This window comes from Pollachius pollachius, assembly GCF_949987615.1.
Source record: "Pollachius pollachius genome assembly, chromosome: 5".
NCBI lineage: Eukaryota > Metazoa > Chordata > Actinopteri > Gadiformes > Gadidae > Pollachius > Pollachius pollachius.
In genome coordinates this window covers 2,834,928-2,859,877 of record NC_136938.1, presented here as the reverse complement: position 1 = coordinate 2,859,877, position 24,950 = coordinate 2,834,928, and the positions used below count along the sequence as shown (strand labels likewise).

At 46.5% G+C, this 24,950-nt stretch overlaps 3 protein-coding genes and 1 long non-coding RNA gene across 4 annotated transcripts; 3 read left to right on the top strand and 1 right to left on the bottom strand.

Moving 5' to 3' along the window:
- The first annotated feature begins 4,872 nt into the window (after window positions 1-4,872).
- ccpg1 (cell cycle progression 1) lies at window positions 4,873-11,322 on the top strand. Its single transcript, XM_079736610.1, has 10 exons — window positions 4,873-4,946; window positions 5,282-5,550; window positions 5,760-5,862; window positions 6,081-6,163; window positions 6,347-6,554; window positions 7,961-8,278; window positions 8,543-8,637; window positions 8,858-8,968; window positions 9,192-10,531; window positions 10,633-11,322. Exons 2-10 carry the CDS (start codon window positions 5,491-5,493, stop codon window positions 10,808-10,810), a joined length of 2,496 nt encoding a protein of 831 aa, XP_079592736.1. The 5' UTR covers window positions 4,873-4,946; window positions 5,282-5,490; the 3' UTR covers window positions 10,811-11,322.
- Window positions 11,323-11,337: 15 nt separating this feature from the next.
- On the bottom strand, window positions 11,338-14,739 carry pigb (phosphatidylinositol glycan anchor biosynthesis, class B). Its single transcript, XM_079736609.1, has 12 exons — window positions 14,385-14,739; window positions 14,166-14,295; window positions 13,935-14,052; window positions 13,727-13,831; window positions 13,350-13,480; window positions 13,095-13,235; window positions 12,963-13,014; window positions 12,674-12,885; window positions 12,526-12,590; window positions 12,219-12,438; window positions 11,612-11,789; window positions 11,338-11,520 (listed from the first exon to the last, which is right to left on the bottom strand). The coding sequence occupies exons 1-12, from the start codon at window positions 14,482-14,484 to the stop codon at window positions 11,371-11,373; spliced, it is 1,602 nt and encodes a 533-aa protein (XP_079592735.1). The 5' UTR covers window positions 14,485-14,739; the 3' UTR covers window positions 11,338-11,370.
- A 418-nt stretch (window positions 14,740-15,157) lies between these two features.
- LOC307076073 lies at window positions 15,158-16,493 on the top strand. The gene is made up of 2 exons (XR_013811883.1): window positions 15,158-15,277; window positions 16,145-16,493. It is a non-coding gene; the product is annotated as an uncharacterized lncRNA (long non-coding RNA).
- A 1,012-nt stretch (window positions 16,494-17,505) lies between these two features.
- Window positions 17,506-24,801, top strand: rab27a (RAB27A, member RAS oncogene family). Its single transcript, XM_079736028.1, has 6 exons — window positions 17,506-17,700; window positions 19,823-19,988; window positions 20,862-20,947; window positions 21,650-21,753; window positions 22,173-22,296; window positions 23,050-24,801. Exons 2-6 carry the CDS (start codon window positions 19,836-19,838, stop codon window positions 23,249-23,251), a joined length of 669 nt encoding a protein of 222 aa, XP_079592154.1. The 5' UTR covers window positions 17,506-17,700; window positions 19,823-19,835; the 3' UTR covers window positions 23,252-24,801.
- Window positions 24,802-24,950: the final 149 nt, after the last annotated feature.

Genomic DNA, 24,950 nt, shown 5'->3' with positions numbered 1-24,950 from the left:
CAGTTTGCCAGCCCTAAAATATCCATAACACCGTTATCAGAGCTATAACGTATGATACTAAACTGTTGTCCAATATATATGATAAATAAAATGATAGGTTAACCTAGCAATCTGTGAACATCCTTACTGTACTGACGGAGATGGTTGTTTCTCTTACTGACAAATTTACTTTTTGTAAGTCGCTTTGGATAAAAGCGTCTGCTAAATGTAAATGTAATAAGGTGAGTGTAAGGGGGGGTGGAGGTTAAGTTGAGGGTAGAGGGGCTAAGGTGAGGGTAGAGGAGGGGGGGTTAAGGTGAGGGCAGGGGGGGTTAAGGTGAGGGTGGAGGGTGTTAAAGTGAGGGTAAGGGGTGGGTTAAGGTAGACTAGGGAGGGATTTAGGTGAGGAGGGGGGTTAAACTGAGGAAAGGGGGGTTGAGGTTAGGTGAGGGTTACTTGACGACTGACCCAGGACGTTGAGAGCAGTAAACGCACAACACACTGAAGAAGCCACACAACCAGGTTGGATATTTTGGATTTGTATATTATCAAACACAATAAGAACACATTTCAAAAAGCATTTGCACATTTAAACATTTTGGGGAAGCGTTGTGTCCGATATCCATCCCATGTGGAAACCATTGGAGCGGTTGATCGTGAAACCAGCCCATACCTCGACCATCTCTCCCTAACACTGTACCCTGAGGAACACCCCACTGAGGGGAGGAGCCCTGATGGACACCCTGAGGAGGGTCCCAGTGAACAGCATGCGGTGAAGGTCTCGTCGTGTGAAGGTGTGTGAGTGTAGGAGATGAATCCAGTCCAGCGATGACCTCGGCTGTGATGCTGTTTGTTGGTCCCTCTGAAACATTACCAGAGGTAAAATACAAATTGTACATGAATGTCTAATTAGTGTCAGGAAATCACTAGGTTTACTTCAGTTGTAATAACCTAACGTTTAAAACATCCGTGATATCTTCAGCAGAGGACGACTGACCTGAAGGACCCCAGCTGTGCAGAGGAGCAGGTGTGGAGCCAGGGGCGTAGGAATAAGTTTAACATTGGGGGGGGGGGGACACATATCGGAAACCTGACAGATCCGGTAATGGTTTGAAATACAGAAATATGTCATAAATTAACTACCCTGAAAAAATTCACAAATATATTTTATTCTACTAAAAAGATACATTTGTAAATGTAAAGGAAAACACATTTTGAATGGCAGTAATGAACTGATAAATATCAAATCAATTCTTTAATTGCACGCTCAATCATCCAGTTTTTTAGGATAAGAAGCGGTGACAAGACGCTGTGTTGCGCTTTCAAAATAAAATAAAATATTTTTCTCCCCCGCTATAATTTTTAGGTGGGACAAATGCGCCTGTCTCCAATATTGGAGGGGACACGTCCCCTCCGTCCCCCCCGGTTCCTACGCCTTTGTGTGGAGCCGCTCAGATGGGGAGCTGCTCAGGTGCGTCGGTCCCAGACTGAACACAGCAGTTTAACCGCATTATAAAGATGGATGACATGGTTCATTCTCATGAAACAGTCGGTCATTTAGCACACACTCTTATTCAAAGAGACTCTGAATTCAGATGTATGTAGTCTGAGAACTTGGGGGTTAAACCTCGTACCTCATTTGATGGAGCCATCAAATGGCTCTCACCTTATCCTGGCCTGTAGAGGGCCGTCGGCACCAGATTCACCTTCCAGATGCACGGCTCTAGCTCTCTCTCCTCAGTGGTCGTCCTTTTAGAGTCTGTGTCTCTCGTCCAGCAGGACATCCTTCCCCAGGCAGGTCCTCCATCACCTCCCTCTGCCACACCCTCCTGTTTGGTAACAAACTGGCTTGGTCTCAATGTCTGCGCACAATCACAGCAGTAGTTTGATGGTCTGGTAACACAGTGGTTTGTGCGGTATGGTATCAGTGTTAGTTTGCTTTAATGTCTGGTAGTAAACTTACCAGTACTACTTGTTTGCAGGCAGATTCCCGGCTCCTCCATCAGCTCTCCTCAGCCCAGGACCCCTGGTCTGGGAACACAGCCGGGAAGTTGATCCCTTGGGAGGTTATTCTTTAGACGCCCTGTTTGAACAAGTGCTGGCTGGAATGTTAGAGAGGATGAAATATGATTTATTTTATTCTTTCCAACTTGCCCTTACATAGAAATGGTGGCAAAGGGTTAGAGTTATCGTTTAAAACTTTAAAAATGAATGTGAAATCAAGAGCATACCTTTTAAATCCAAGTAGATGATGCAGCAGCAGCCTATTTCATTGAGGTGAGGGTGAGAGTCCCTTTAGAGACGTAATCACCCCACGAGGGACGTCCTTCACCAGCTGGTCCTCAGCACGGCTCCATCACCTCCTCCACCCTGGGGCCCTTGTCTGGGACAAACAGCCTCAACGTCTGGTAACCAACAATGGCAGTTGGTCTGCTAAGAAACTGGTTCTTGGTAGTAATGTCTAATCGTTAACAATACAGTTCATGCAGACTCACCAGTACTTCTTGTTGGCAGGCAGAGTCCTGGTCTTCCTCCAGATTCCTGGTCTTCGTCAGCCATGTGTTGGCTGACAGTGGTTTCCTGTCCAGAATGTCCCCTGAATAAGGAAACGTCAGATGCAAAGTGTGCCAGAGAGCCGGAGGACATGGACAGGATTTGATGGAAGTGGTGAGGGAGGTGGTCTGTTGAGCAGGAGCACAGCGGGGGAGTGGTCTGATCACTCAGACCACAACCCCGTCAGTAGGAAAACACGTGATGTTGTGCAAAGTTCAGGAAAGTAGTGGGAAGAAAAGGCAATCTGGACCCAAAACTTAGAACCTACACTGCACAACTTTAACGACAGAATTCACAACATTATCAAACTAGGGACTGAATAAACCCATGGCCCAAGAAAAATCCCAACTATTTAAATCATCCTACACTTATCCACCTCAACCAACCAGGAGCCCAAAACAATGCCTCTGCATGAAGAGGAAAAATCAGGACTTATAGATCACAGTTTCTTCTTCATGGTTCAATACTCACAGAATCTCTCCTCCTCGACCTGTGAAGGAGAGCAACAGAGCTTAAACGAACCACCGACCACAGTGGCAAAGTGGCTCCTGTTCACCTGTTAATTATTCATGCATCCCTTCTCCAATCATCAGCACAAGCCACTCCCACAAGTTTTAAATTAATTCTTCTTTATTAAGCTTTGATATTTTGAATAATTTGTAAGCTCAAATCAACCTTTTTTTTATAATTGAATTACGTGGGCTTCAATCATACAACTCAAAGTACTTGAACCTGTAGAAACTTCATAAAAATGTGAAACTTAAAGTTCACTTTACTGCATAAAAAGGTGCAGTTTGGTAGAGTTAAGCTGCATCTCGCGAAAGAGACTTAACAGAAATAGGATATTCATGTGTTTTAATTAGTGTATATAATCCAATGAAAATAAGAATCATCTTGTAAAAAGTTATTCTTTCCAATTTCAATAAGATCACTATTTCAAAATCTCCAATTGTACTTTCATATTGATAGGCTGTTAGAGAGTAATGTCAAGGCATCAAGTAGGCCTATAAGTGCTCTACTCACAGCAGGTCCTGATCTAGAAATCGGTTTTATTTCGAAAAGTTTGTTTTCTTCGTTCACCTGGAGGACAGATTCATCATTAGTCTCATAACGTTAACAAGAACATTCCAATCATGTTCTGTTCCCTAGTATCTAGATTACTGGATCTGAGAGACATCGGACGCCTGGTGGGGAAACCAAAAGTGAACTGAACTGTTGATGCAGCAGGTGAACTCATCACCACTAGCTGGAGCCCTGATTAGTAAACGACTTGCAGGTGGAGATGGGAGGAGCCCACCTGGTCCCGCCCCTCCTCTTGGTCCCGCCCACCTCACTCCTCCAAACTGGTAACTACATGCTACCTGTAATACCACCGGGGTGTGTGTCGATGTGTGGAGCTCAATATTTATTGATTTTAAGTGAAATTCGCTCAAATTGTAGGTTTAGTGTGAACAGCCTCCGACCTCGTTGACGTTTCATGCAATTCGGTTGTAAACAAACAAAGACCACACTGTAGGGAAGCTTAAGGTTGGATTTATTAAAGTGAACAGAGAAATGCTTGAAAAAAGTGACTAAACTGATTTCTCTGTTGGAAGTAAACTGCCCTGAAGTAGGGGTCTTGGAAGAAGAGCACAAGAATAAAAAATCATTTAAAGATTCATAAGGCTTGGGTTGAGAATTGAGGCAAAAATACATTACGAAATTACAGAACAACAAAGGTGAGGGGGGTGACCATCGTGAGTTTAGGATTTGCAAGGGTTCAGTCAGCCATGGCTGGAAAGACATGTTATTACAAGTTGAAGAGGACATGTCTGCAAAGCTGGAAGACAGTTAAAGCAATAAACACAACAAAGAAGTCAGTCGATGACTTCGTGGCTGCAATGGAAATGCAAATGCAACTATCTTAACACCTTTCAATAAGAGAGAGAGAAAAGGAGGTACCCTTAGGTCCCAGGAGAATGTATACAAATGAATATGCAATTGACTAGCAATTATATAAAAAAGGTTTATATAATGTATATATCATTTTATTTTTTAGTTACAATTATTTATCCACGACAGTATATAAAGTCAATATTCAGTTGTTGTTTGAAACAATATTTAATATTAGATGTGTTTGTGTAGAAGAGTCTATAATCGACGAGACTTATTCCCATGTTAACCCGCCCTTGTTGTTGTTGTTGTTCACGTCACCACGTGGTTCTCTCCCTGTCGTCTGTTGGCCCAAGTTCTTCATGCAGGCACGACGGGTTATGTAGTTTAAATGTGGAGAAACTAGGCGGTGTGTTTCCTCCTGTGAACTATATTTCCCAACATTCCACTGAACTGGGCTGTCGTTACGGGTTGCGGGCGACCGAGGCCCAGAGCACAACATATATTTGTTCTTGCAACGAATTGCATCAGTGATTCTCCCGGTAAATAAACACATTTATCTTCGTTTGTTGATTTAGCTGTCATGTGTAACTTTAACTAAAGAATGGACACAGTTATTGCATTCAATATAGCTTGTGCTTGACGGTTGTTAGCCACTTACATCATGTATTACGTTACCAGGTAACTTCAGACGTGTAGTCATTATCTTGTTATGGAGAAATTAAAGTAAATGAATTAAGGTCAACGGTTGTTCAGTCCCAGCCTGTCATATCGTGATTGTTTTAAAACATGTCATTAGTTTAGTGGGCTTTTAGCCCGCCCCGCTAGAGGTCGATATTGTGTTGTATTTTTAATCCATGTTATTGTTGTTGTCTAGATACAATAAACTCTGACGTCACCGCAGGAGAGCTGCACGTCTCACCCCAGGAGGGCTGCACGTACTGTCTCTCTCTCACCCCAGGAGGGGTGCACAAACTTGCTCTCTCTCACCCCAGGAGGGGTGCACAAACTGTCTCTCTCTCTCTCACCCCAGGAGGGCTGCACTACGGTCTCTCTCACCGCAGGAGGGCTGCACTTCTGGTCAAAATGTCAGAAACCTTGAGTGATACAGAATCCTCCTGTGGATGGACTCTGATCAGCAATGAGGTGATTATCTCTCGTTTCTCTCTAGTTGTCCACCAGTTGTATGGAGCTCTGAGCTTATTTAAAGTTGCTCTGTTTAAATGCAGTCAAATAAAAGTTGTGCATATATTATAACAAGCGGTAATTCTGCAATTCTTATTATATATGTCTTTGTCATTATGTACATGTCTGTGTTGAGGTTCGATATGATCGTGTTTTTGTGTGTTTTGCAGGGTTCAGACATAGAGAGCCTGGGCCTTGATCAGGCACTGGAATACGGGAATGGTCCGGCCAGCTTTCCTCCCGTTGAGGAGCCAGACTTACTGGTTCCTACCGGTAAGGAAAACCAGGATGTGACTTTATATTTAGATCAATGCTACAGTAGTCAATCAAGTGCTGCATTACATAACCGGTTTGAAACAATATAAACCAAAGATTTGACTGAACTCTTTGGTTTACATTGTTTCATACCGGTTATGTAATGTGCGTCTAACAAACACATTTATTATTATTGTTTATAACCTCTTAATCCATGTGCATTTTGTTCTTCCTAGCTGGTTGCTTGGAAGGGAAACGTGATCCACTAGATGCAACTGTGCTGGAAGAAACCTTTGAGGAAACAATGTCAGCATCTGAGGTCAGAATACATTGCTTACTACTGTGTAAACCCTTATGTCCACCACCGGCCCTCTACCCTACTTTTCACATGAAAACTGAGTGAGGAACATAGGCTTGTAGTTAAGCTTTTTCATATTTGAAGTTTGGAGTTCCCCATGCAGTAATCTCATGTTGCTGGTGCCGACCTGTTGTTCCCCTGCAGGCCCTAGGGGGCGCCGCATCCCAGGAGCACGTGGCGCTGTGCTCCTCCAGCGACCTCTCCTCCTCAGACATCATGACCTTAGGAGACATGAAGGAGCTGGAGGAGGACGAGGAGGAGGACGAGGAGCAGGGTGAACCAGCAACCAACGAGGAGTCCTACATGGGAACCTCGTCCAGCAGTCAGTACACCTTCACGGCCGTAGAGACCGGTAGGACGCACTTCCACCTTTCATACTAGAACTTCTTTGGCTCACGTGACGCTTTAAATCAGCACAAAGTTTCAAGTATTTACAAAGTAGATACAAGACTTCAGAGGCAAACTATGAACAGAAAACCAAGAAACGGTAGAGTTTCTGAGTCCCCCCTGTCCCATGATGCCGTTCTTTGAAGCAGGAGGTTCCTGGAGGCTTCCTCAGACTCTGTGGCGGTTAGGACTCCGGCTGAGACAGCGGCTCACCGGGAGCAGCTCCCTGCCAGGTGGCCCCAGAGTGATGCTAGTGAAGTGTGTGCATCTTGAGCAACCCAGAGAGAACTAACCAGAGCTTAACCCCCAGGAGGATCAGGCAAAGAATGTGGTTACAGGACGTAAACCTGTATTGCTCGTTTGGTAGCATGTTGTCACTTCCTGTTTATCGACTGTGTGTATCACCAACCTACAGTGTGCCAAAGAGTGATTGACATCACGTTAACCGTAGCTATTTGACATTATTTTGGCAGGGGTTGGCTTTCTGCATTTTCCCTGACAATTGTTTGAAGTAATTAACCATGACTTAATTATGAATTTGATCAATCAGTAGTTGTTTATCAACACTTACTCTACACTGCAATCTGCTTGGTCTGAGACTAATACATAAATATAATGAACGTGTTGGACTGTGTTCAGCTCTTCCCGTGTTGAAACTTTCGGCGGTCCGTCACTAATACATGAATGTGTTGGACTGATATATCATAGGGCTGCTTGGTCCGACACTAATACATGAATGTGTTGGACTGATATAACATAGGGCTGCTTGGTCTGACACTAATACATGAATGTGTTGGACTGATATATCATAGGGCTCTTGGTCTGACACTAATACATGAATGTGTTTGACTGATATAACATAGGGCTGCTTGGTCTGACACTAATACATGAATGTGTTGGACTGATATATCATAGGGCTCTTGGTCTGACACTTATACATGAGTGTGTTGGACTGATATAACATAGGGCTGCTTGGTCTGACACTAATACATGAATGTGTTGGACTGATATAACATAGGGCTGCTTGGTCTGACACTTATACATGAATGTGTTGGACTGATATAACATAGGGCTGCTTGGTCTGACACTAATACATGAATGTGTTGGACTGATATAACATAGGGCTGCTTGGTCTGACACTAATACATGAATGTGTTGGACTGATATAACATAGGGCTCTTGGTCTGACACTAATACATGAATGTGTTGGACTGATATAACATAGGGCTGCTTGGTCTGACACTTATACATGAATGTGTTGGACTGATATATCATAGGGCTCTTGGTCTGACACTAATACATGAATGTGTTGGACTGATATATCATAGGGCTCTTGGTCTGACAGTAATACATGAATGTGTTGATCCTCAGTGCTGCCGCCCCCGCCGCCCCCGTCCAGCAGTAGCAGTGAGGACGAGTCCGTGAGCGGAGCCGCCACCGCCCTGCGGAGGAGACGCCCCCGGAGGAACACCGGCCCCCTGCTGGCAGACCCCCCGGAGGGAGGGGCCCCGGGGTCTGGCCAGAGTGAGGAGGAGCAGGAGGAGAGGGAGAAGGAGGAGGCTGTTCCTCAGGCCCAGGAGGCTCGTGGGGCCCGGGTCCCAGGGCCAGGGGAGGCCGGCTGCAGCCTCAACACGTGCGTCCTGCTGGTGATGCTGGTCGCCGTCAGCATTAGCGTGGGCCACTACTACGGTAAATACCTCCAGGAAGAGTCACCAGAGTCGGATTACATTGGAGCTGAAAGAACTGCTTGGGATGCAGGAAATGTTATGGAAATTACGGGGGGTTTAGTATCAATGGCAAAACTGGAATGTACCATTCGCTTCAGGGCTTTGACGACATACAGAAATGCAGACAGATTGTCACTGAGATTGATATTTGGAAAGAGCACCTTTCATCAGTGTTGTTCTGTTTGTTCAAAGTCCTCATGTTAAGTCATTGTATTTTGTATTTCAGGCAAATCTCAGCAGTCATACTGTAGAAAGGAGTTTGTGTGTGGGGATCCTGATGCGGTGCTGGAAGAGTGTTTGAGAACCTTTTTTAAAGATGAGGTATGAGAGATGCTTACAATAAACAAAACACTAAACGTGTCCTTTATTGTATTAGTAAAGCTATAATATATCCGGGGACAACGGGTGTAAACTAGCCTCTTAGGCTAACTCAATGTCCCTGAAATAAACCAATGAATAAATAAATAAATTAACGTGTTACTTAAAGGTGGATTTCTGAAAGGTATTAAGAGAAATGATCATGTTTTGTTTCACTCTTTAGGACCTGGCTTGGTTTCCCAAAGAAGAGCTCGATCACAGAAGCTTTGTGGAGATGATTATAAATATATCGAAAGAGAACGAGGAGCTCAATATACAACAGACCCTGATACAGGTAACCTGTCCTTCTCTACAGCCTCCCAAGTAGAACCACTGGGAATATTCATTATTAGTTATGTAGTATTTTAAACATGATTCAACCTGAGCAAATATAATGAATAACACTAAGGTGTGACCACTTTGAAGTGCAGAGCTGTGATTATAGAGTACAGGTGATTAACTAGACTAGTTTGATTCATTATGATAACCAGTGCTTCCCTTTGTATGGTGTCCTCCAGGCCCAGAGCTATGAGCTGGAGGTGCGGCTGCAGCAGGGGCTGGAGGAGAGGGCCCTGATGGAGGCCCAGGGGCAGCGGCTGGCCTCGGAAGGGCAGCGGCTGGCCTCGGAGAAGCAGCAGCTGCAGAGCTCCCTGGAGCAGGAGCAACGCTCTCTGTGGGCCCTGCAGGAGGAGCTGCGGGCCCTGCGCTCCGAGGTGGCCCAGCTCGGGGCCCGCGGCGCGGACCCCCTGGTGTTGGAGAACCAGAGGCTGACGGAGCAGCTTGAGGCGAGGCGGGCGCTGGGGCGCAGCTTGCTCAGCCAGAGGGACGCCGCCATGGCAGAGACGCGCTCGCTGAGGAAGGAGCTGGACCGGGAGAGGAGGTTCACGGAGGGCCTCAGGGAGGAGCTGGAGCAGCTGGCCGGCAGCAGCGCCGGGGCGGAGCAGAGCCAGGCCGAGACCCAGACGCGGCTGATGGAGCTGGAAAAGAGGCTGGGCTTTGAGCAGCAGCGCTCGGACCTGTGGGAGCGGCTGTACGTGGAGAGCAAGGAGGAGAAGGCCAAAGGAGACACTCCGCCCAGAGCCCAGAAGTCCAAAGAGGGCATGGCCGGGAAGGTGAAGAAGACCTTCGAGGCAGTGAAGAACTCCACCAAGGAGTTTGTCCATCACCACAAGGAGCAGATCAAGAAGGCCAAGGAGGCGGTGAAGGAGAACCTGAGGAAGTTCTCTGATTCCGTCAAATCAACCTTCCGCCATTTTAAGGATTCTGCGTCGACGTTAATCAACAAGGCCACCGCCGAGTCCAAAAGATTCAACGACGCTAAGGGCCCCAGGGACTTTAAGGGGCCCTGGGACGCTAAGGGGCCGTGGCAGCAGGGGCCCCACAGGCCTCAGCACAGCCACTCCTCTGAGTCCACCGAGGGCTACAAGCGCAGCCAGAACACCCGTAAGTCAGGAGACAAAGTCCATGAGGACAGAGACACGCAGAGCCAGCGAGAGGCTCCCAGGCGGGGCGCTCGCGTATTCAACCGTGGCTTCAAGGGCTCCCCGAGTCTCTTCGGAGAAGGAACGGAGCCCGTGAGAGCGGACGAGTTCCACCAGCTCCTCCAGAGCTACCTCCATCAGGAGGTGGAGGAATTCCACCACTGGAAGGAGTTGGACAGGTTCATCAACAAGTTCTTCCGCAACGGTGTGTTCATCCACGACCAGATGCTGTTCAAAGACTTTGTCGGCCGCGTGGAGGATTACCTGGAGAACATGCACGAGTACTACGGCCTTGAAGACGGGGTGTTTGTAGACCTCGATGAGTACGTCGACAGGCACTTCTATGGAGAGTCAAACACTAAGAGCTATGGACCAAGGTAACTCCCGCAGACCAGTTAAACGGTGACAGCGTTTTAAGGTGTACCTGTGACATGATTGTAAATGAAAGGCTTTTCTCGCCTCTGAACTTCCCCAACAGACCTACGGAGGGTCCCGGTAAGCAGACCAAAGAAAGCCTGCAGGTCAAGCAGCAGCAGCAGAGAGCGAGGTCGCGACCCCAGAGAGAGAGATGTAGCCGATCAGGAGGGAACTCAGACACACACATGGCTGACGTCAAAATTGAATTGGGCCCAATGCCGTTTGACCCGAAATATTAACATATGCAAATAGTGTCTTTCCACTTACTTTATAGTTCTTTCCTGATTTGCTTTGGACTAAGAGTCTTAAATGTTTTGCACAATGTTTTCCTGTATAATGCTACTGAATTTCCTCAAGCTTTTTGTGTTTGGTTTTCAAATAGTTGGGAATGTACTTAAAAGCCATTCCGACAGGCAGTGTTCCCCAAGTGATCTGGCTACTTTTGATCTACTTTATAAATTAGAATTTCAAACCACAACAACAGATTAGTTATTGTAAATTGATCATCTTTCAAGAAGCTGTCGAGCAGCAAGGCTTGGATTCTCATTAGGCGTGATGTTTTATTGTTCAAGTTGCATTGGACTTGTTGCTGTACTTCACGTTGTTGTGAAGTTCTTTGCCATGGTTAGATCGCTTTTAAATGTTCCAACTTGTCATTCCACTTCTCATCTTGTTCTGGATGTTTTATTTGACCTTCAAGTTTGGCGTGTTGGATGATAAACAAAAACAATAAAGAAAAACTAAACTCAGACGAACTTGGTTTTGTCTCACATTTAATAACAAACAAATAAAAGCTATTTTAAATATCAGGCTGTGTGTTTTCCTCCAGGGCCGTGGCTCGTCTCTCATAGACCAAGATGTTTCCTCCGACTCGCCCTTCAGGGAAGTGAGAGTGGAATATCTCGGCAGTCCTTGTGAATTTATTGCTTTCCAGAAATCCGGAAATATCCTAGATCAACAAGAGAGCGTTTTAATAACGGAAAAACAGTGAAGCCGACTAATTGTGTTTAATAGACCAGAGCCCTTCTCGAACATTGTACCTTTTCCAGAACGTCAAACAGCACCAGGTGGGTGGGCAGGGCGGCCCGGTCTGGGAAGGCCCCTGAGAGCCAGTGGAGGGGGTCCTGATAGAAGACCCTGGCCTCCTCAGAGTAGCCCGCCCCCCCGAGGTCAGGGGGACACTCCAGGAACCTCATCCTGAGGGGGCAGTGGATGTGGCTGCAGGAGGAAAGCATGAATGTCAAACTATTTGTAATCTTTTTTTACTCATGTTTTCTAGTATTTCATGTAAGACCGGTCATATATAAACCCTGGTGGAGGTGTCATCACACAGAGAAAAAACATATTATAAGGAGAACACACAGACAAACTGAATAATGGACTCTTCTTTGTGGAATAGATAACGTAGAGAGAAACCAGTCCTATCACAGAACCCCCAGAGAAACAACCTCTAGAGTCTGGAGTCACAGACCCCCAAGAGAGACTACCTGTAGAAGGGTGAAGAGTGACAGGGTGACGAGTGACAGACTACCTGAAGAAGGGTGAGGAGTGAGAGGGTGAGGAGTAACAGGGTGTTGATTGACAGAGTGTGGAGTGACAGACTACCTGTAGTAGGAGGTTGAGTGACAGGATGAGGAGTGTCAGTACCTGTAGTAGGGGGTTGAGTGACAGGGCATGAGGAACAGGACCTCGGGGCTGGGGGAGCCCGCAGGGCCGGGGGGCTCACAGAGCTCCTGCATACGGGTCATGACGTCCAGTGCCCCCCGCTGGTGAACCAGGCCGGTATAGAGTGCTGGGAGCAGGTTGGCCACCAGCAACCCCCCTGCCGCCGCCCGCCTCCGGGCCTTCAGGTGGGCCAATGACATCCCTGCAGGCCCAGGGGAGCAGATCTCGTCAACGGGGGTGTTGTGCACCATGAACAATGACATGGTGAATACCGGGGCGAAGGACTCACCACAAAACAGCATGCAGAAGGGCAGCACGGGGTAGATGAACCGGAATTCTTTGTGTGAGAGAAAGCTGTTCACAGATCACAGACTGTGAGCAATCTGGTCTGTCCTGCAGTTCACCTGAATGACCTTTGACCCCCGACCCGAGCTCACCTGTATACCGTGAGGGTCCAGACGATGGTGACCAGCAGGACCCTGTAGCGTCTGGAGGCCAGATAGCAGCCGTGGAGGAAGAAGGGCAGGTGGGGCCCGATGACCACGGCGAAGCCCTGGCTGAGGTACCAGTGCCAGGGGTGTGAGCCGTAGAATGCGGCCAGACCGTGCAGCACATTGAACTGCAGGAAGTTGTACTGCACCAGGGTCCACTGCGGAGAACCAGCATTAGACACACACCGCCTCAGAGAGGACCTTATGATCAGAAGACAGGGGGGGGGTTCTGTACCTTGCCGTAGAACAGGCAGTCGATTACAGTTGAGCTCACGAGGGTGAGAGCCCTGCGGGTCAGAGAGGCGGTTAGTGAGCACGTTTAAGGTCAAATCAGGGCGAGTATGGGGGGTGACGGAGGACCCCTCACCCTATGGGGAGGCAGCGGTGGGTGATGAGCCGCAGCCGGCCCTCCTCCAGGTGGAAGTGGGAGACGAGCAGTGGGAGCCAGACGATCAGCGCCGTGGGACGGATCACAATCGCGATGGCAACCAGCGTCAGGTACTTCTTACTGAAACGTATTAAAAAAAAAGAAAATGTTTCATTACGATCGATTGATAGAGGATGAGGAGATACAGACCAGGCCTGGAGGGGCTCTGACCTGTGCTGTGTTCTGGGCTCTGACCTGTGGTGTGCTTTGGAGCCCGGGAGGGGGTAGTAGGTGAGGGCCAGGCTGGTCAGGGTGGTCTCCATGGTGTTACTCAGGGTCCGGGTGCAGCAGTACCAGGTGAACCAGGAGCACAGCTGGCAGAAGTACTAGCAGTGGAGACAGTTCGTTGGGATATCAGTAAGGATTCCCCCTGCACACCTTGTACTGACACCAGGAAACTGGGCAAAATAAATCTTGCTCGGCCAATAACAACAACAACAGTATGTGCAGAAAAATCCATTCATAAAATCATATTAATTTGATGTTACCGGGTATGTCAAGTATCTTATCTTGGTTAACATTGATAACAGCACATTAGGTGCATCATATTCTGTAGTCTGGTAATTATTTACCGTCCATTTTGCCACATGAGGATTCTCCATCGATCGGGTGAAGAAGTACATCTTCACATCGGCCGCAGACGCAAGCAGGGCCTGCATGACTCTGGGAAACCATATCTATGCCCCGACCACTCCGGTTAGAGCAGAACAACTTCAGCAGCACAGAACCACACAGGAAACTGAACGCTAAAATGAGCAGTGAAATATGGTTTCTACTTACCAGCACAGTCACAGAGTCCAAGCCGATGAAGTGCAGAGTTTTGTAAATGGTGGCAAAGAACAGCGGGTAGATGAACCCTCTGAGACCGGTCTGCCACTCCCAGGTCAGATAGCCGTAGGTGAGAAGGTCAAGGTGAATACAGTGTTCATTCTATCACAGGTCAGCGGCATCATGATAACAAACACAGGGGCTTCAGTCACCGGGACGACTATATCATGTTCAAAAGGATATCCAAAGGCCATGTAGTGGGAGACTTCTAAGGATTGCCAGTACTCATCAGGCACGAAGCTGGTCTGGACAAGGGAGCAGTTCGCCAGCCGGAACACCACCGAGAAGGCGGTGATGCCGAAGGTCAACCAGCCTGTGGAGTGGAGGAAGGCATCATGGTCCTCTGTACAGAAGGTGCTGATAGAAGACTTATTAATTATGACTTATCATCCAGATGCCCACCCTCGTTAACCACATTGTTGTGTAGCTGGGATTTCCGTTTCCTCAGTTTGACAGTTTCGTCTTTATCCCTGAAGCCGAAACGGGCACGGATGGTCTCCATCGTGGCTTCACTCCCCTTGTCATTGAAACAATCTGTCTTCGATTAGTGATCGATAATATTGTCCGATATTCCAACCAAATACTTGATTTCTAACACTTGACGACGATCAGCAACATTAAACGTCAAACAAAATGAACCATCATGGATATAGACTGACATGTTCTGTTAGATAATTGACTACAGAATATAATAATAATGATTAATAAATGAATCCAGACTTCCACCAGCTTGTTAATCACAAACTAGGCAGAAGCAACTTCGTCAACTTCCTTATACTCTACATTTCCGGTACAAGTGTTAGTTTACTTCACAATAAAAGTTTCAAAACTAACTACAATTTGTATCAATTAAAGAAAATATCTTATCAGTGCAATCTGTTAATTTCATTTTTTCCTCAATATTGTATAGTACTGTTGGTTAATACAAATATATAGTTTTTAAGTATTATTCAAAATTGCATAAAACCCTCCTAATTTTACGATTATAGTTTTGAATGTATCGACATATACAGTTAATGAAGGGGACACATCTTGATATCTTCCTAATAAACATAAGACACACAACAAATGTGTATACATTTTTATATTAATGATATATTATTAACGTTTAGATTACACGCAGTCACGTTCGCGAGATATTGAGCAGGCCTCGCGAGAACCGCGCCTAACCTTCCTGTAGTACCCGGTTGTGGAACATGTTTCGTCCTGTGGTCCTTGACCAAACAGTAGCGGTAGCTTTCCTATAAGCATTAGATTTGGCTGTCTCTCGTCCTCTGTGCCTTCTAATAACTCCGGTATGTTCAGAAAACATTTTAATTTAGACGATAACCTACAATTCGCATATATAATGTATATTTCAGGTCCCAACTGGGGGAGTATCTTTGTCAAGTTAAGCTCAAAGAGGCTTCTTGTATTTCCTGTTCGTTTTTATTTATTTCAGGTTAATAGTCCTGTTCTAACGCCTTATTATTCAACAGCAGAAGAGCTTATCCTTTTTATATTCTGTCTATTTATTAACACAATGCATATGACATTTTAGGTTGCTCTTACTGATGGTGTGTGTGTGTTTTTATATATGTATATATATGTATGTATATATATATATATATATATATATATATATATATATATATATATATATATACAGGGGCGTAGGAATGAGTTTAACATTGGGGGGGACACATATCGGAAACCTGACAGATCCGTTAATGGTTTGAACAGAAATATGTCAAATTAACTACACTGAAAAAATTCACAAATATATCAGATTTTGCCAAAAAGATACATTTGTAAATGTAAAGGAAAACAAATTTTGAATGGCAGTAATGAACTGATAAATATCAAATCAATTCTTTAATTGCACGCTCAATCATCTAGTTTTTTAGAATAAGAAGCGGTGACAAGACGCTGTGTTGCGCTTTCAAAATGAAATAAAATATTTTTCTCCCCCGGTATAATTTTTAGGTGGGACAAATGCGCCTGTCTCCAATATTGGAGGGGACACGTCCCCTCCGTCCCCCCCGGTTCCTACGCCCTTGTATATATATATATATATACTCTCCCACACATACTGCATGACAATGATTATCATTTCGGAAGAAACGTCCAGTTTCAAAGTAAAAGCGGGTAGTAGAGGTGACTCTTCCCGTTCCTCTCTCCAGGTTAGCCTCATGCTCCAGAGCGTCGGCCGGTTCCCAGACCAGAGGAGACCATGTTCCGCCGGAGCATCACCTTCCCCCAGATGGCCGTAGCCATGTGCCTGGGGACCGCCGGGGGGGTCTATATCTACGGCCCCTACTACCGGCGCCAGAACCCCCCTCAGGACCAGGCACCAGCGGGGGTCAGGGGGGCGCCCGCCGCGGAGCAGGCCCTGGTTCTGCCAACCCCTGGACCAGCCCTGGCTGCTGCTCAGGCAGGGCCTGAGCGGCGGCCAGAACCTCAGAGTAAAGACGTAGTGGAATGATGGGAATTGTCCCTTTGTACAAAATAAAATATGTTGTGTTATCTGACTTTGGACGTTAGTGTGGAATATTCTCGTTCTATTCAGACCCAGACGTTTGGTTCAAGCTCATTGGATCAGTTTGTACCACATGACCAGCCCTCTGAATATTTTCTGACCCTTAGCACACCCCTAGGACCAGTACAGCCCTAGGACCAGTACACCACTGGTGCCAGTACCCCACTAGGACCTACACCCCTAGGACCAGTACAGCCCTAGGACCAGTACACCACTGGTGCCAGTAACCCACTAGGACCTACACCACTAGGACCAGTACACCACTAAATGGACTGCATTTTATATAGCGCTTTTCTAACAATTGGCCAACCAAAGCGTTTTACAATACTGCCTCACATTCACCCGTTCACACACACACACATTCACACACCGACGGCGGAGTCAGCCATTCAATCCAACTGCCAGCTCGTCGGGAGCAGTTTCAGGGTTAGGTGCCTTGCTCAAGGACACCTCGAAACTCTGCTAGGACGAGCCGGGGATCGAACTAGCAACTTTCAGGATACCAGCCAACTCGCTCTACCTCCTGAGTAGGACCAGTACACCACTACGGCCCAACAGGGTCAACAGAGTCCACAAGAAGAATTGTGTCAATTGATTGAAATAACTGATGAAAACTTTGGTAAGCATTCATAAGTAAGCCATTTAAACACATCCATGAACCCGCTCGTCATGGCGGGTACCGTTACAGGCCTGAGGCCACCGTTACGGTTTAAAGTTCAGCATTCAAAGGGTTTGGTAGCTGGCTCGAGTCAGAAAGACACGATCGTTTCCTTTAAGTTCCGAGTGGATTCGAAAAGCGTGTTCTTTGCCCACATGGCATTAACATCCAACCGTGTAACACTAGTGTGAACTCGATGCATGGACTGAGAACCTTCTGGTCTCAGAGCCCTGGGTTGGCGACCTGGAGTGACGCACAGACCACCATGTTGCTGGTAGATGTTTCCTCATGAGGCGGAGGATGGAGTCTGGGGGAGGAGCCGCTCAGCAGACCAACGCTTGGTTGATCTGCTCAGACACCACACTCAACACACACACACACTCACTCAAAGTGCAATATCTCTAATAATCTCGTTGTCAGGCAGTGCAACAAATGGATCAAAGCGGCGACTGAGAAAACTTTTGACAAAGTTTAACTTTAGGAAAAGCTGAACCAAAAAGTGCCTTCGATCCCCGGAACCTTGTGTGCCAACACTGCGGCTGGTAAGTTTTAATTTCAGGAAATGTTAATCGGGAAAACAGCATCTGTTAGTTCTTATCCAGACAGCCCAGAAACAGTAGAAGTCTGCTGAAGTACCTCACATACCGATCCTGAAGGACTTGAGAGACTAAGTCAAACAATTCTCTGATTTCGTTCTTTGCTCGGGGCCAACATGTAAATGGGTTTCCTCGTCTCCTCCGGTCCCTGATGGACATGTCTCCTCACAGCTCTCTGGGTTCACATCAAACCCCTGAATGAACATCTGCAGCTCATTGATGTTACTAATACCATCTACGATCTCCGCGGTCAAGTGTTTACCCCTGAGAACCATAAGGGGTTAACACCTGGTTCAGGAGCCTATTCAGAGGCTCGGTGCAGTCTTGGATGTTTCCTCTCCGGTGGGGGGGCTTCTAAAGTTCTGTTTTTGTGTGAGAAAGGTCACCTGACCGCTCGACCACATGAGGGCCAGCTGAGGTCGATTAGATAGGGATGTCTCCTCTTTTAAAACGCCTGTTATGTCGAATAATCAATTGAGCAATGAGTGCGTCAGCGAGGCTACATGGCAGAACCATAACTTAAGTTTCTCCGAAGCGAGGGGGAATGTGTGGGCGTAACGAGTCCCAGGGTCCTGTGTGTGCGTAAGGGGGTGTCAGGGTCCTGTGTGTGCGTAACGGGGTGTCAGGGGCCTCGGTACGTGTCATAGACTGCTTACGGGGCCTCTCCTCGTATCCGTCTTCCCTGTGGGAACGGCCGCAGACTTGGAGCCCTGCCAGGGTAGGCCCTGTGGGACTGGGTCCACGAAGCCGTTATGTTTTAGCGGACATTATAGGTGGGAGGGGGTGTTGGAGCAAAGCAGCTGCTACCAGGGCAGGTGTACAAGTGTACCGCTGCCTCAGCCTGTAACATGATGATGATGATCCTGGTGCTCGTGCTGGAGCTGATAACTGTTTAATCGATTTGAATGTAGACTGCATTTGTATTCTCAAACGGTTCAGTTGTTGCAATAGTTGCTATAGTGGTAAATAGTTGCGTCCGTTCAAATACAAGAAGTGACTTTTGAAAAGGCTGTGATGTAATTTAGAAAATTTATTAAATAAACTATTTTCAGGAAGAGCTGTAAAACGTGGCCAGATAACTTTTGAGAGGCAACATGACACGATATGAATGATTATGTAACTGTGTGTATTAGGCTGGCAGCTCTAGAACGGCTTTTAAAATGGTGAATAATTGGTATACATGTCGGCAATAGGATGGACGTTTACATTGGTTTCCTATAAATGCTCGCTTTTTTTTAACTGTCCCAGTTCCACTGACTGATGAGTCGTCTGTGGTTAATAGCTTCTTGTTTTTAACTTTTGTAGATTCATATCGATCTTTCTGCATTTCTTTCTTGCTGGGCTGCATTATAATACTAAAGGATGATGAATGGCTCTACATTGACCATATCTATTGAAGCGTGCCAACCCATTCCTCCTAGTGCGTTCCCATAGGTACAGCTCCAGAAGCTAAGCTCCTTACTAGCCGAGTTGAAAGGCTCATTATGGCTAAAGAATGTGAAGTGTCTAAAATCCCCGTGGTCATGTGATGTACGCTAGACTCTGGAGGGCCACTGCAGGAGGGCCATTCAGAGTCAAACGGGGCAGTTTAGATTTTATTGAATTAAGGAGCAATGCTTGTCACCTGCATCAATATGTTGAGTGAATGGGGGAACACACACACACACTGGTAGGACATTGTGAGAGACCCTTTATGCCTTACATTTAATTTTGAACCAAGTGGCCTTGATTCCCATTATGCAGGCAGATAGGTGTCTGTGCTGAGAGATGGAGGGAGGGGAACCAGGCGACTGGCTGCTGTTGCATATCTGCCCTGAGATTATGATCCAGGATATGTTGCAATGGCACCTCCGTCAGAAGACCTCGCCTTGTTGGTTAAACGGCTTTACTGCCGTGCTGCTCTTCCTTTTGTCCTGAAGTTGAGTGCATAGCGAACACTCTAAAAACGAAATGATAATGTGGTAATCGTTCAGCGTAGACTCAAGTCTGAGAACCTCTTCTGGCAAGAATCTGCTTGTTCTGAGGGAAACCTGTCTTGTTTTGTCTGCGTGTTTTCCTTCTGCTCTAGAGAAAGACTCACAATGTCTGATGGTGATTACGACTACCTCATCAAGTTCCTAGCCCTGGGAGACTCGGGAGTGGGGAAGACCAGCTTCCTGTACCAGTACACGGACGGGAACTTCAACTCCAAGTTCATCACCACGGTCGGGATTGACTTCAGAGAAAAGAGGGTGGTAAGCAGAAACCTCCCAAACGTTAAAGTCAGGCCCCCTGGTGGAAGCGTTTCTAACTCTTTTTATTTCAGTGTACATTGAAAGCTTAAACTCATACATTTGCACACCACACCGGCTCTTCTAACAAAAGCCTGACTGATAAGCACTTCGCTGCAAAGGGTTCTGAGTAACACACAGAGGATGACTAAGACAGAACCGTAGTACACTCCTTCAGAATAAACATTATAATACTTGGCAAACACAACAACACTCAGCTAACGTGTTGACACAGCCTCTGATCACATAAGAACATGAACGCTACCACGGCCAACGTCATATACGATAACCTGCTGAGTGGTCTCTACTCTGTGTCTTAGTGCAGGAATGTAATGATGCAGTACGGATCATGGTACACTGCACTGCCCTAATCTTTTACTATGTACAATGCATTGCGATCTTTTGAAATATATGCAATCATACCATAATTTATGGTTAATTCCTGAAAAAAGTGTTTTTATGTGATCAGAGTGAAAACTTTATTTTCAATCGGTTTGGTTTTTGATTTTCAAGCTGGTAGAAGTCTGTATTTATTTTTATTAATCATTATTCTGTAGTCAATGATGTAACAGAACTTGTCAGTCTGTATCATTGATTGTTTATTTTATTTGACGTTTACATTGACATGTTATGTTGCTCATCGTCATTAAGTGTTATTTTAAAGAGAACTGCCTGATCACCACCTCTATCACCTCTTGTGGAAAATACCCACAAACATAAACATAACCGGGCGAACGTTGTTATTTCTACACCGGTCATACCGTATGAGGAACTTGCAGTATGACTCTTGAATATTAATATCGTGTGCTTGTTCCCCCCCCCCCCCGTCTCCTGAAGCTGTACCAGGCCAACGGACCCGATGGAGCCACAGGCAAGGGGCAGAAGATCCACATCCAGCTGTGGGACACGGCCGGGCAGGAGAGGTACAGAGACATGTCCCTCCCTCACCTCCCTCTCTCACCTCCCGCCCTCTCCTCCCTCTCTCACTTCCCTCTCTCTCCTCTCTCTCTCTCCCTCCCTCTCTCTCCTCCCTCTCTCCCTCTCTCCCTCCTTCTCTCCCTCCCTCTCTCCCTTCACTCTCTCCCCTCCCTCTCTCCCTCCCTCCCTCTCTCCCTCCCTCTCTCCCTTGCTTTATATTGTCGGTAAGCCAGTGCACATTACATACACAGACCTGTGGTTCTTCAAAATAATTACTTTTCATTTATTTATTTAGGGCATTTAGCAGGCGCTCTTATCCAAAGCGACTTACAGGTAGTACATCTGTCAGAAGAGTTACTTGAGAGAAGGTTATATTCAAGGCTGTTTTATAAATGTGTTTATGACACACATGTGTTTATGAAACGCTTTTTAAAAGATGCAATGAATGGCTGGAAAGACAGCTCAGTTTTTTTTCTAATAACGAAGATCTATTGGTTTACCTGACAGCTGAAGGAGAACAACACATTTTGTATTTATCGGTATCCCGGAACCTCCCACTCCACGCGTCCCTCGCTGGTCTTACTGTCTGTCACCCCCATCTCTGTGTGATGGTTCAGTCCATGACCAGAGGATTCTAACGTCCTGTCTGTGTGATGGTTTAGTCCATGACCAGAGTAGTCTAACGTCCTGTCTGTGTTTCTCCTCAGGTTTCGGAGTCTGACCACGGCCTTCTTCAGGGACGCCATGGGCTTCCTGCTGCTCTTCGACCTGACCAATGAGCAGAGCTTCCTCAATGTCCGGAACTGGATGAGTGAGTCGTTCATCTGATTCAAACTGAGCCACCTCCACTGCCACCATCACCTTTATATTTTATTATATATCAGTATATTAACAACCTCTCAAGATGTTCGTCCAGGTTTCTCCTCAGACCGCTTTAGGGAAAGTTCTTACTTTGTCGATGTTACTGAGGGTGGAGGGGTTTCATTCAAAAGGACATCATTTAAAATCAGGTTAATTAAAGCTCAGGCTGCAGGGAATCTATCTAGAATAAATGTTTGTTTACATGACAAAACAAATTGAGCCACAACAATCGCTGTCTATTTGGTGTTTACTGAAGATCTGCTCAGACTTTGTTGTTGTTATGTTCTCTGGTTTCAGATGTGCTTGTTGATCTCTGGTTCCTAACGGTGTTTGTGGTTCTCCTGTTCTCCGGTTCTGCTGTGTCTGCAGGTCAGCTGCAGGTCCACGCCTACTGTGAGAACCCGGACATCGTTCTGTGTGGGAACAAATGCGATCTGAGCGAGCAGCGGGCGGTGAAGGAGGAGGAGGCCCGCGACCTGGCCGACAAGTACGGGTACGTGGCTGTCGTATGGTGGCAGAACCTCCTGCAGAACCCGGGCCCCTGTAGCACCCTGGCCCCTGTAGAACCAGGGCCCTGCAGAACCTCCTGCTGTAGAACCCCGGCCCCTTTAAAACCCGGGTCCTGTAGAACCCAGGCCCTGTAGAACCGGGGCCCCCAGCGTTTGTCTAGGAGGCCGTGATCTCTGTTTGCCCGGCCCTCTTCAGGGGAGCGAGGGAGTATACGACGGTCCCGGGAAGACAAATATTGGTCCGCCTTTATTCAATATCCTGGTCTGACAAGCTGTCGGTGGGACACGCCTTCAGGGAGCAGGTGGCTGTACGTGTTCAGGACACTGGGGTCGACAGAGGGGAGACTCTGAGGACACCATCCTCATGTGGACCTGATGTGGCCCAGTGGGGGCGGAGACACACTGTTGTTGTTTACGTCTTTATGCAGATGAGTTGCTTTGTTTGTTAAAGCAATTCGTTTAATTAAAGTCCTAGAGTGTAAGATGACGCCCCTCCCAGTTCTGAAGCTGTGTGACGTGGACTAGCTCGGCTGCTGGGTGGCGTGAGTGGGAGGGGCTTATGGGGAGTGGGAGGGGCTTATGGGGAGTGTCAATAATAAGAACCTTTCTCTTCTCTTGGAAGATTAAAGAAGAACCTTCTTAACTATAGTGGAGCGACCCCCTCTCTCTCCTCTGCTCTCTGACCCCCTCTCTCTCCTCTCTGACCCCTGACCCCTGACTCCTGACTCCGCCCCCAGGATCCCGTACTTCGAGACGAGCGCGGCCAATGGGCAGAACGTGGGCGGGGCCGTGGACGTGCTGCTGGACCTCATCATGCGGCGGATGGAGCGCTGCGTGGACCGCTCCTGGATCCCCGAGGGCACGGTGCGCGCAAACGGCACCGGGCCCGCCCCCCTTGACCAGCCCCCCCCCCCGGAGGGCGGCAAGTGTGCCTGTTAGGGGCCGGGGGGCAACCCCAGGGGACCCGACCCCCAAGGGGCGCAGGATGAGGAGGCTGGGTGTGGGTTGGGCAGGTGAGGATATAGGGCAGGAACAGGAAGTGATGTGATGTTCCGCGTTGTTTCCAGCGGGCGTCTGTCGGTTCGGATCTCTGTAGTTGCGTCGTATCGAAGCGCCTCGCTTGTCGGATCAAAGCGACCTCTGTGGTCGTATCGAAGCGGCCTCTCTGGTCTCGCGGGGCTCCCTTCTCTTTTCTTCTTTTGAGCGATGGTCCGTTTGAGTATCCATTATGATAGCCCTATTCCATGTTAGTTTATGTACTTAGATTGTGTTTGTTGTTTTTAGCGGTTTAATCCGTCTCTCATTCGACTGATGTTTTAACAGTCCAGTCACCAAGTTTCTTTTTACGTTCATCACCACATCCTCCCCTTCACACTATGCTGAGGCTCAGATGCCAAACATAGATACCCTAATATGACAGTTCCTCTTTCTATTTAATGAAATACATTTATTAATATAAAAATATATTCAATCAACCCAGGAAGAAAGCGTGTGAAACCTTCGGTCCATCAGCCACAATAATAACGATCATTTATTACGTCACCAGCAGCATGAAGCGTGTTTCTGTCACACTGGGCGTATATATATCCACAAGCTGGTTTATTTAAAATAAAACCGTTTTTTTATTACTATTTTCTATAATCTCTATACCGGTCAATCATTTTAATCATTTTTTTTAATAAAAAAAAGATTGAAAATAGGAACTGCAAGTCACCAGAAAAGCAGGAAATATTTTTGTAACTCAAGTAAAGAAAAGCCTGATTGGTTCATTTTATCAGCCAATCAGCAACACTATGACCACAGTTTGTTCCTGTTTTCAGGGACTAACGAGTTGGCCACTGATTGGACTGCTTTTGTATGACTGATTATATTCTAATCAGGGCTAACATAAAACACATCTGCTTTAGGAATAGAACGCATCAAAAAGCTGTGGTGTAGCAAACAGAATCTAAACCAACGGCATGTTTTACTAAATGTCCCCGGGCCTTGCTGCTTGTTCATTGGTTAATACCATCTGAAGAGATACTGTTGGACATCTGATGGACCTCCAGTAATACTAAGGCAGCTTGAAGCCTCCATAATGAGGGTCTGTCCCATTTAGGAATGTAAGAATATGAGTTTCCTCCTCAGGTAAACAACAATCACCTGAGGCACCAAGACTGAAACGCTCTGATCATGTAATGACACTGAATAGCAAAGACAATGGTATACAGCATAATGTGATGGCAGTATAAATACTTAACCCCATGAAAGGCTTTATAGTTGCACTGCCAAGTATGTGTAAAGTTAGTAAACATTGCGCCCATGATTTATATTTAATGCCAATAGTTAACACTATTCTAGATCCCATTTTGGAATGTTTTATCAATGGTAGTTTGATACCGATGCCAAATACACACCATCAGAGTCATATATTGGAGACTTTCAAATGGAAAATATGTGAACTATGCAAAAATAAATATATTTTATTTATCGTGTGAAAGCATTGATTGATATTTCTTTGTTTGTGTTCATTTGTAAAAGACACATTTGTAAAGAAAGGTTTGATTTATTAAAAGTTAAGAGTCTAATGCATTCAGAATCATGCCAGCACACCTATGCTGCTTTCTAGAAAAGTCTGAACTGAGAATAATTAGGC

Excerpts from the sequence above, each read along its gene's own strand:
- pigb (XM_079736609.1), bottom strand. The coding sequence starts at position 14,484 with ATGGAGACCATCCGTGCCCGTTTCGGCTTCAGGGATAAAGACGAAACT. Across the intron at positions 13,481-13,726 it reads CTCATGTGGCAAAATGGACG|TACTTCTGCCAGCTGTGCTC; the intron begins GTAAATAATTAC and ends CTCCACTGCTAG. Across the intron at positions 11,521-11,611 it reads TGTTTGACGTTCTGGAAAAG|GATATTTCCGGATTTCTGGA; the intron begins GTACAATGTTCG and ends TTGTTGATCTAG.
- rab27a (XM_079736028.1), top strand. The coding sequence starts at position 19,836 with ATGTCTGATGGTGATTACGACTACCTCATCAAGTTCCTAGCCCTGGGA. Across the intron at positions 19,989-20,861 it reads ACTTCAGAGAAAAGAGGGTG|CTGTACCAGGCCAACGGACC; the intron begins GTAAGCAGAAAC and ends CGTCTCCTGAAG. Across the intron at positions 20,948-21,649 it reads GACACGGCCGGGCAGGAGAG|GTTTCGGAGTCTGACCACGG; the intron begins GTACAGAGACAT and ends GTTTCTCCTCAG.
- ccpg1 (XM_079736610.1), top strand. The coding sequence starts at position 5,491 with ATGTCAGAAACCTTGAGTGATACAGAATCCTCCTGTGGATGGACTCTG. Across the intron at positions 5,551-5,759 it reads GGACTCTGATCAGCAATGAG|GGTTCAGACATAGAGAGCCT; the intron begins GTGATTATCTCT and ends TGTGTTTTGCAG. Across the intron at positions 6,555-7,960 it reads CTTCACGGCCGTAGAGACCG|TGCTGCCGCCCCCGCCGCCC; the intron begins GTAGGACGCACT and ends GTTGATCCTCAG.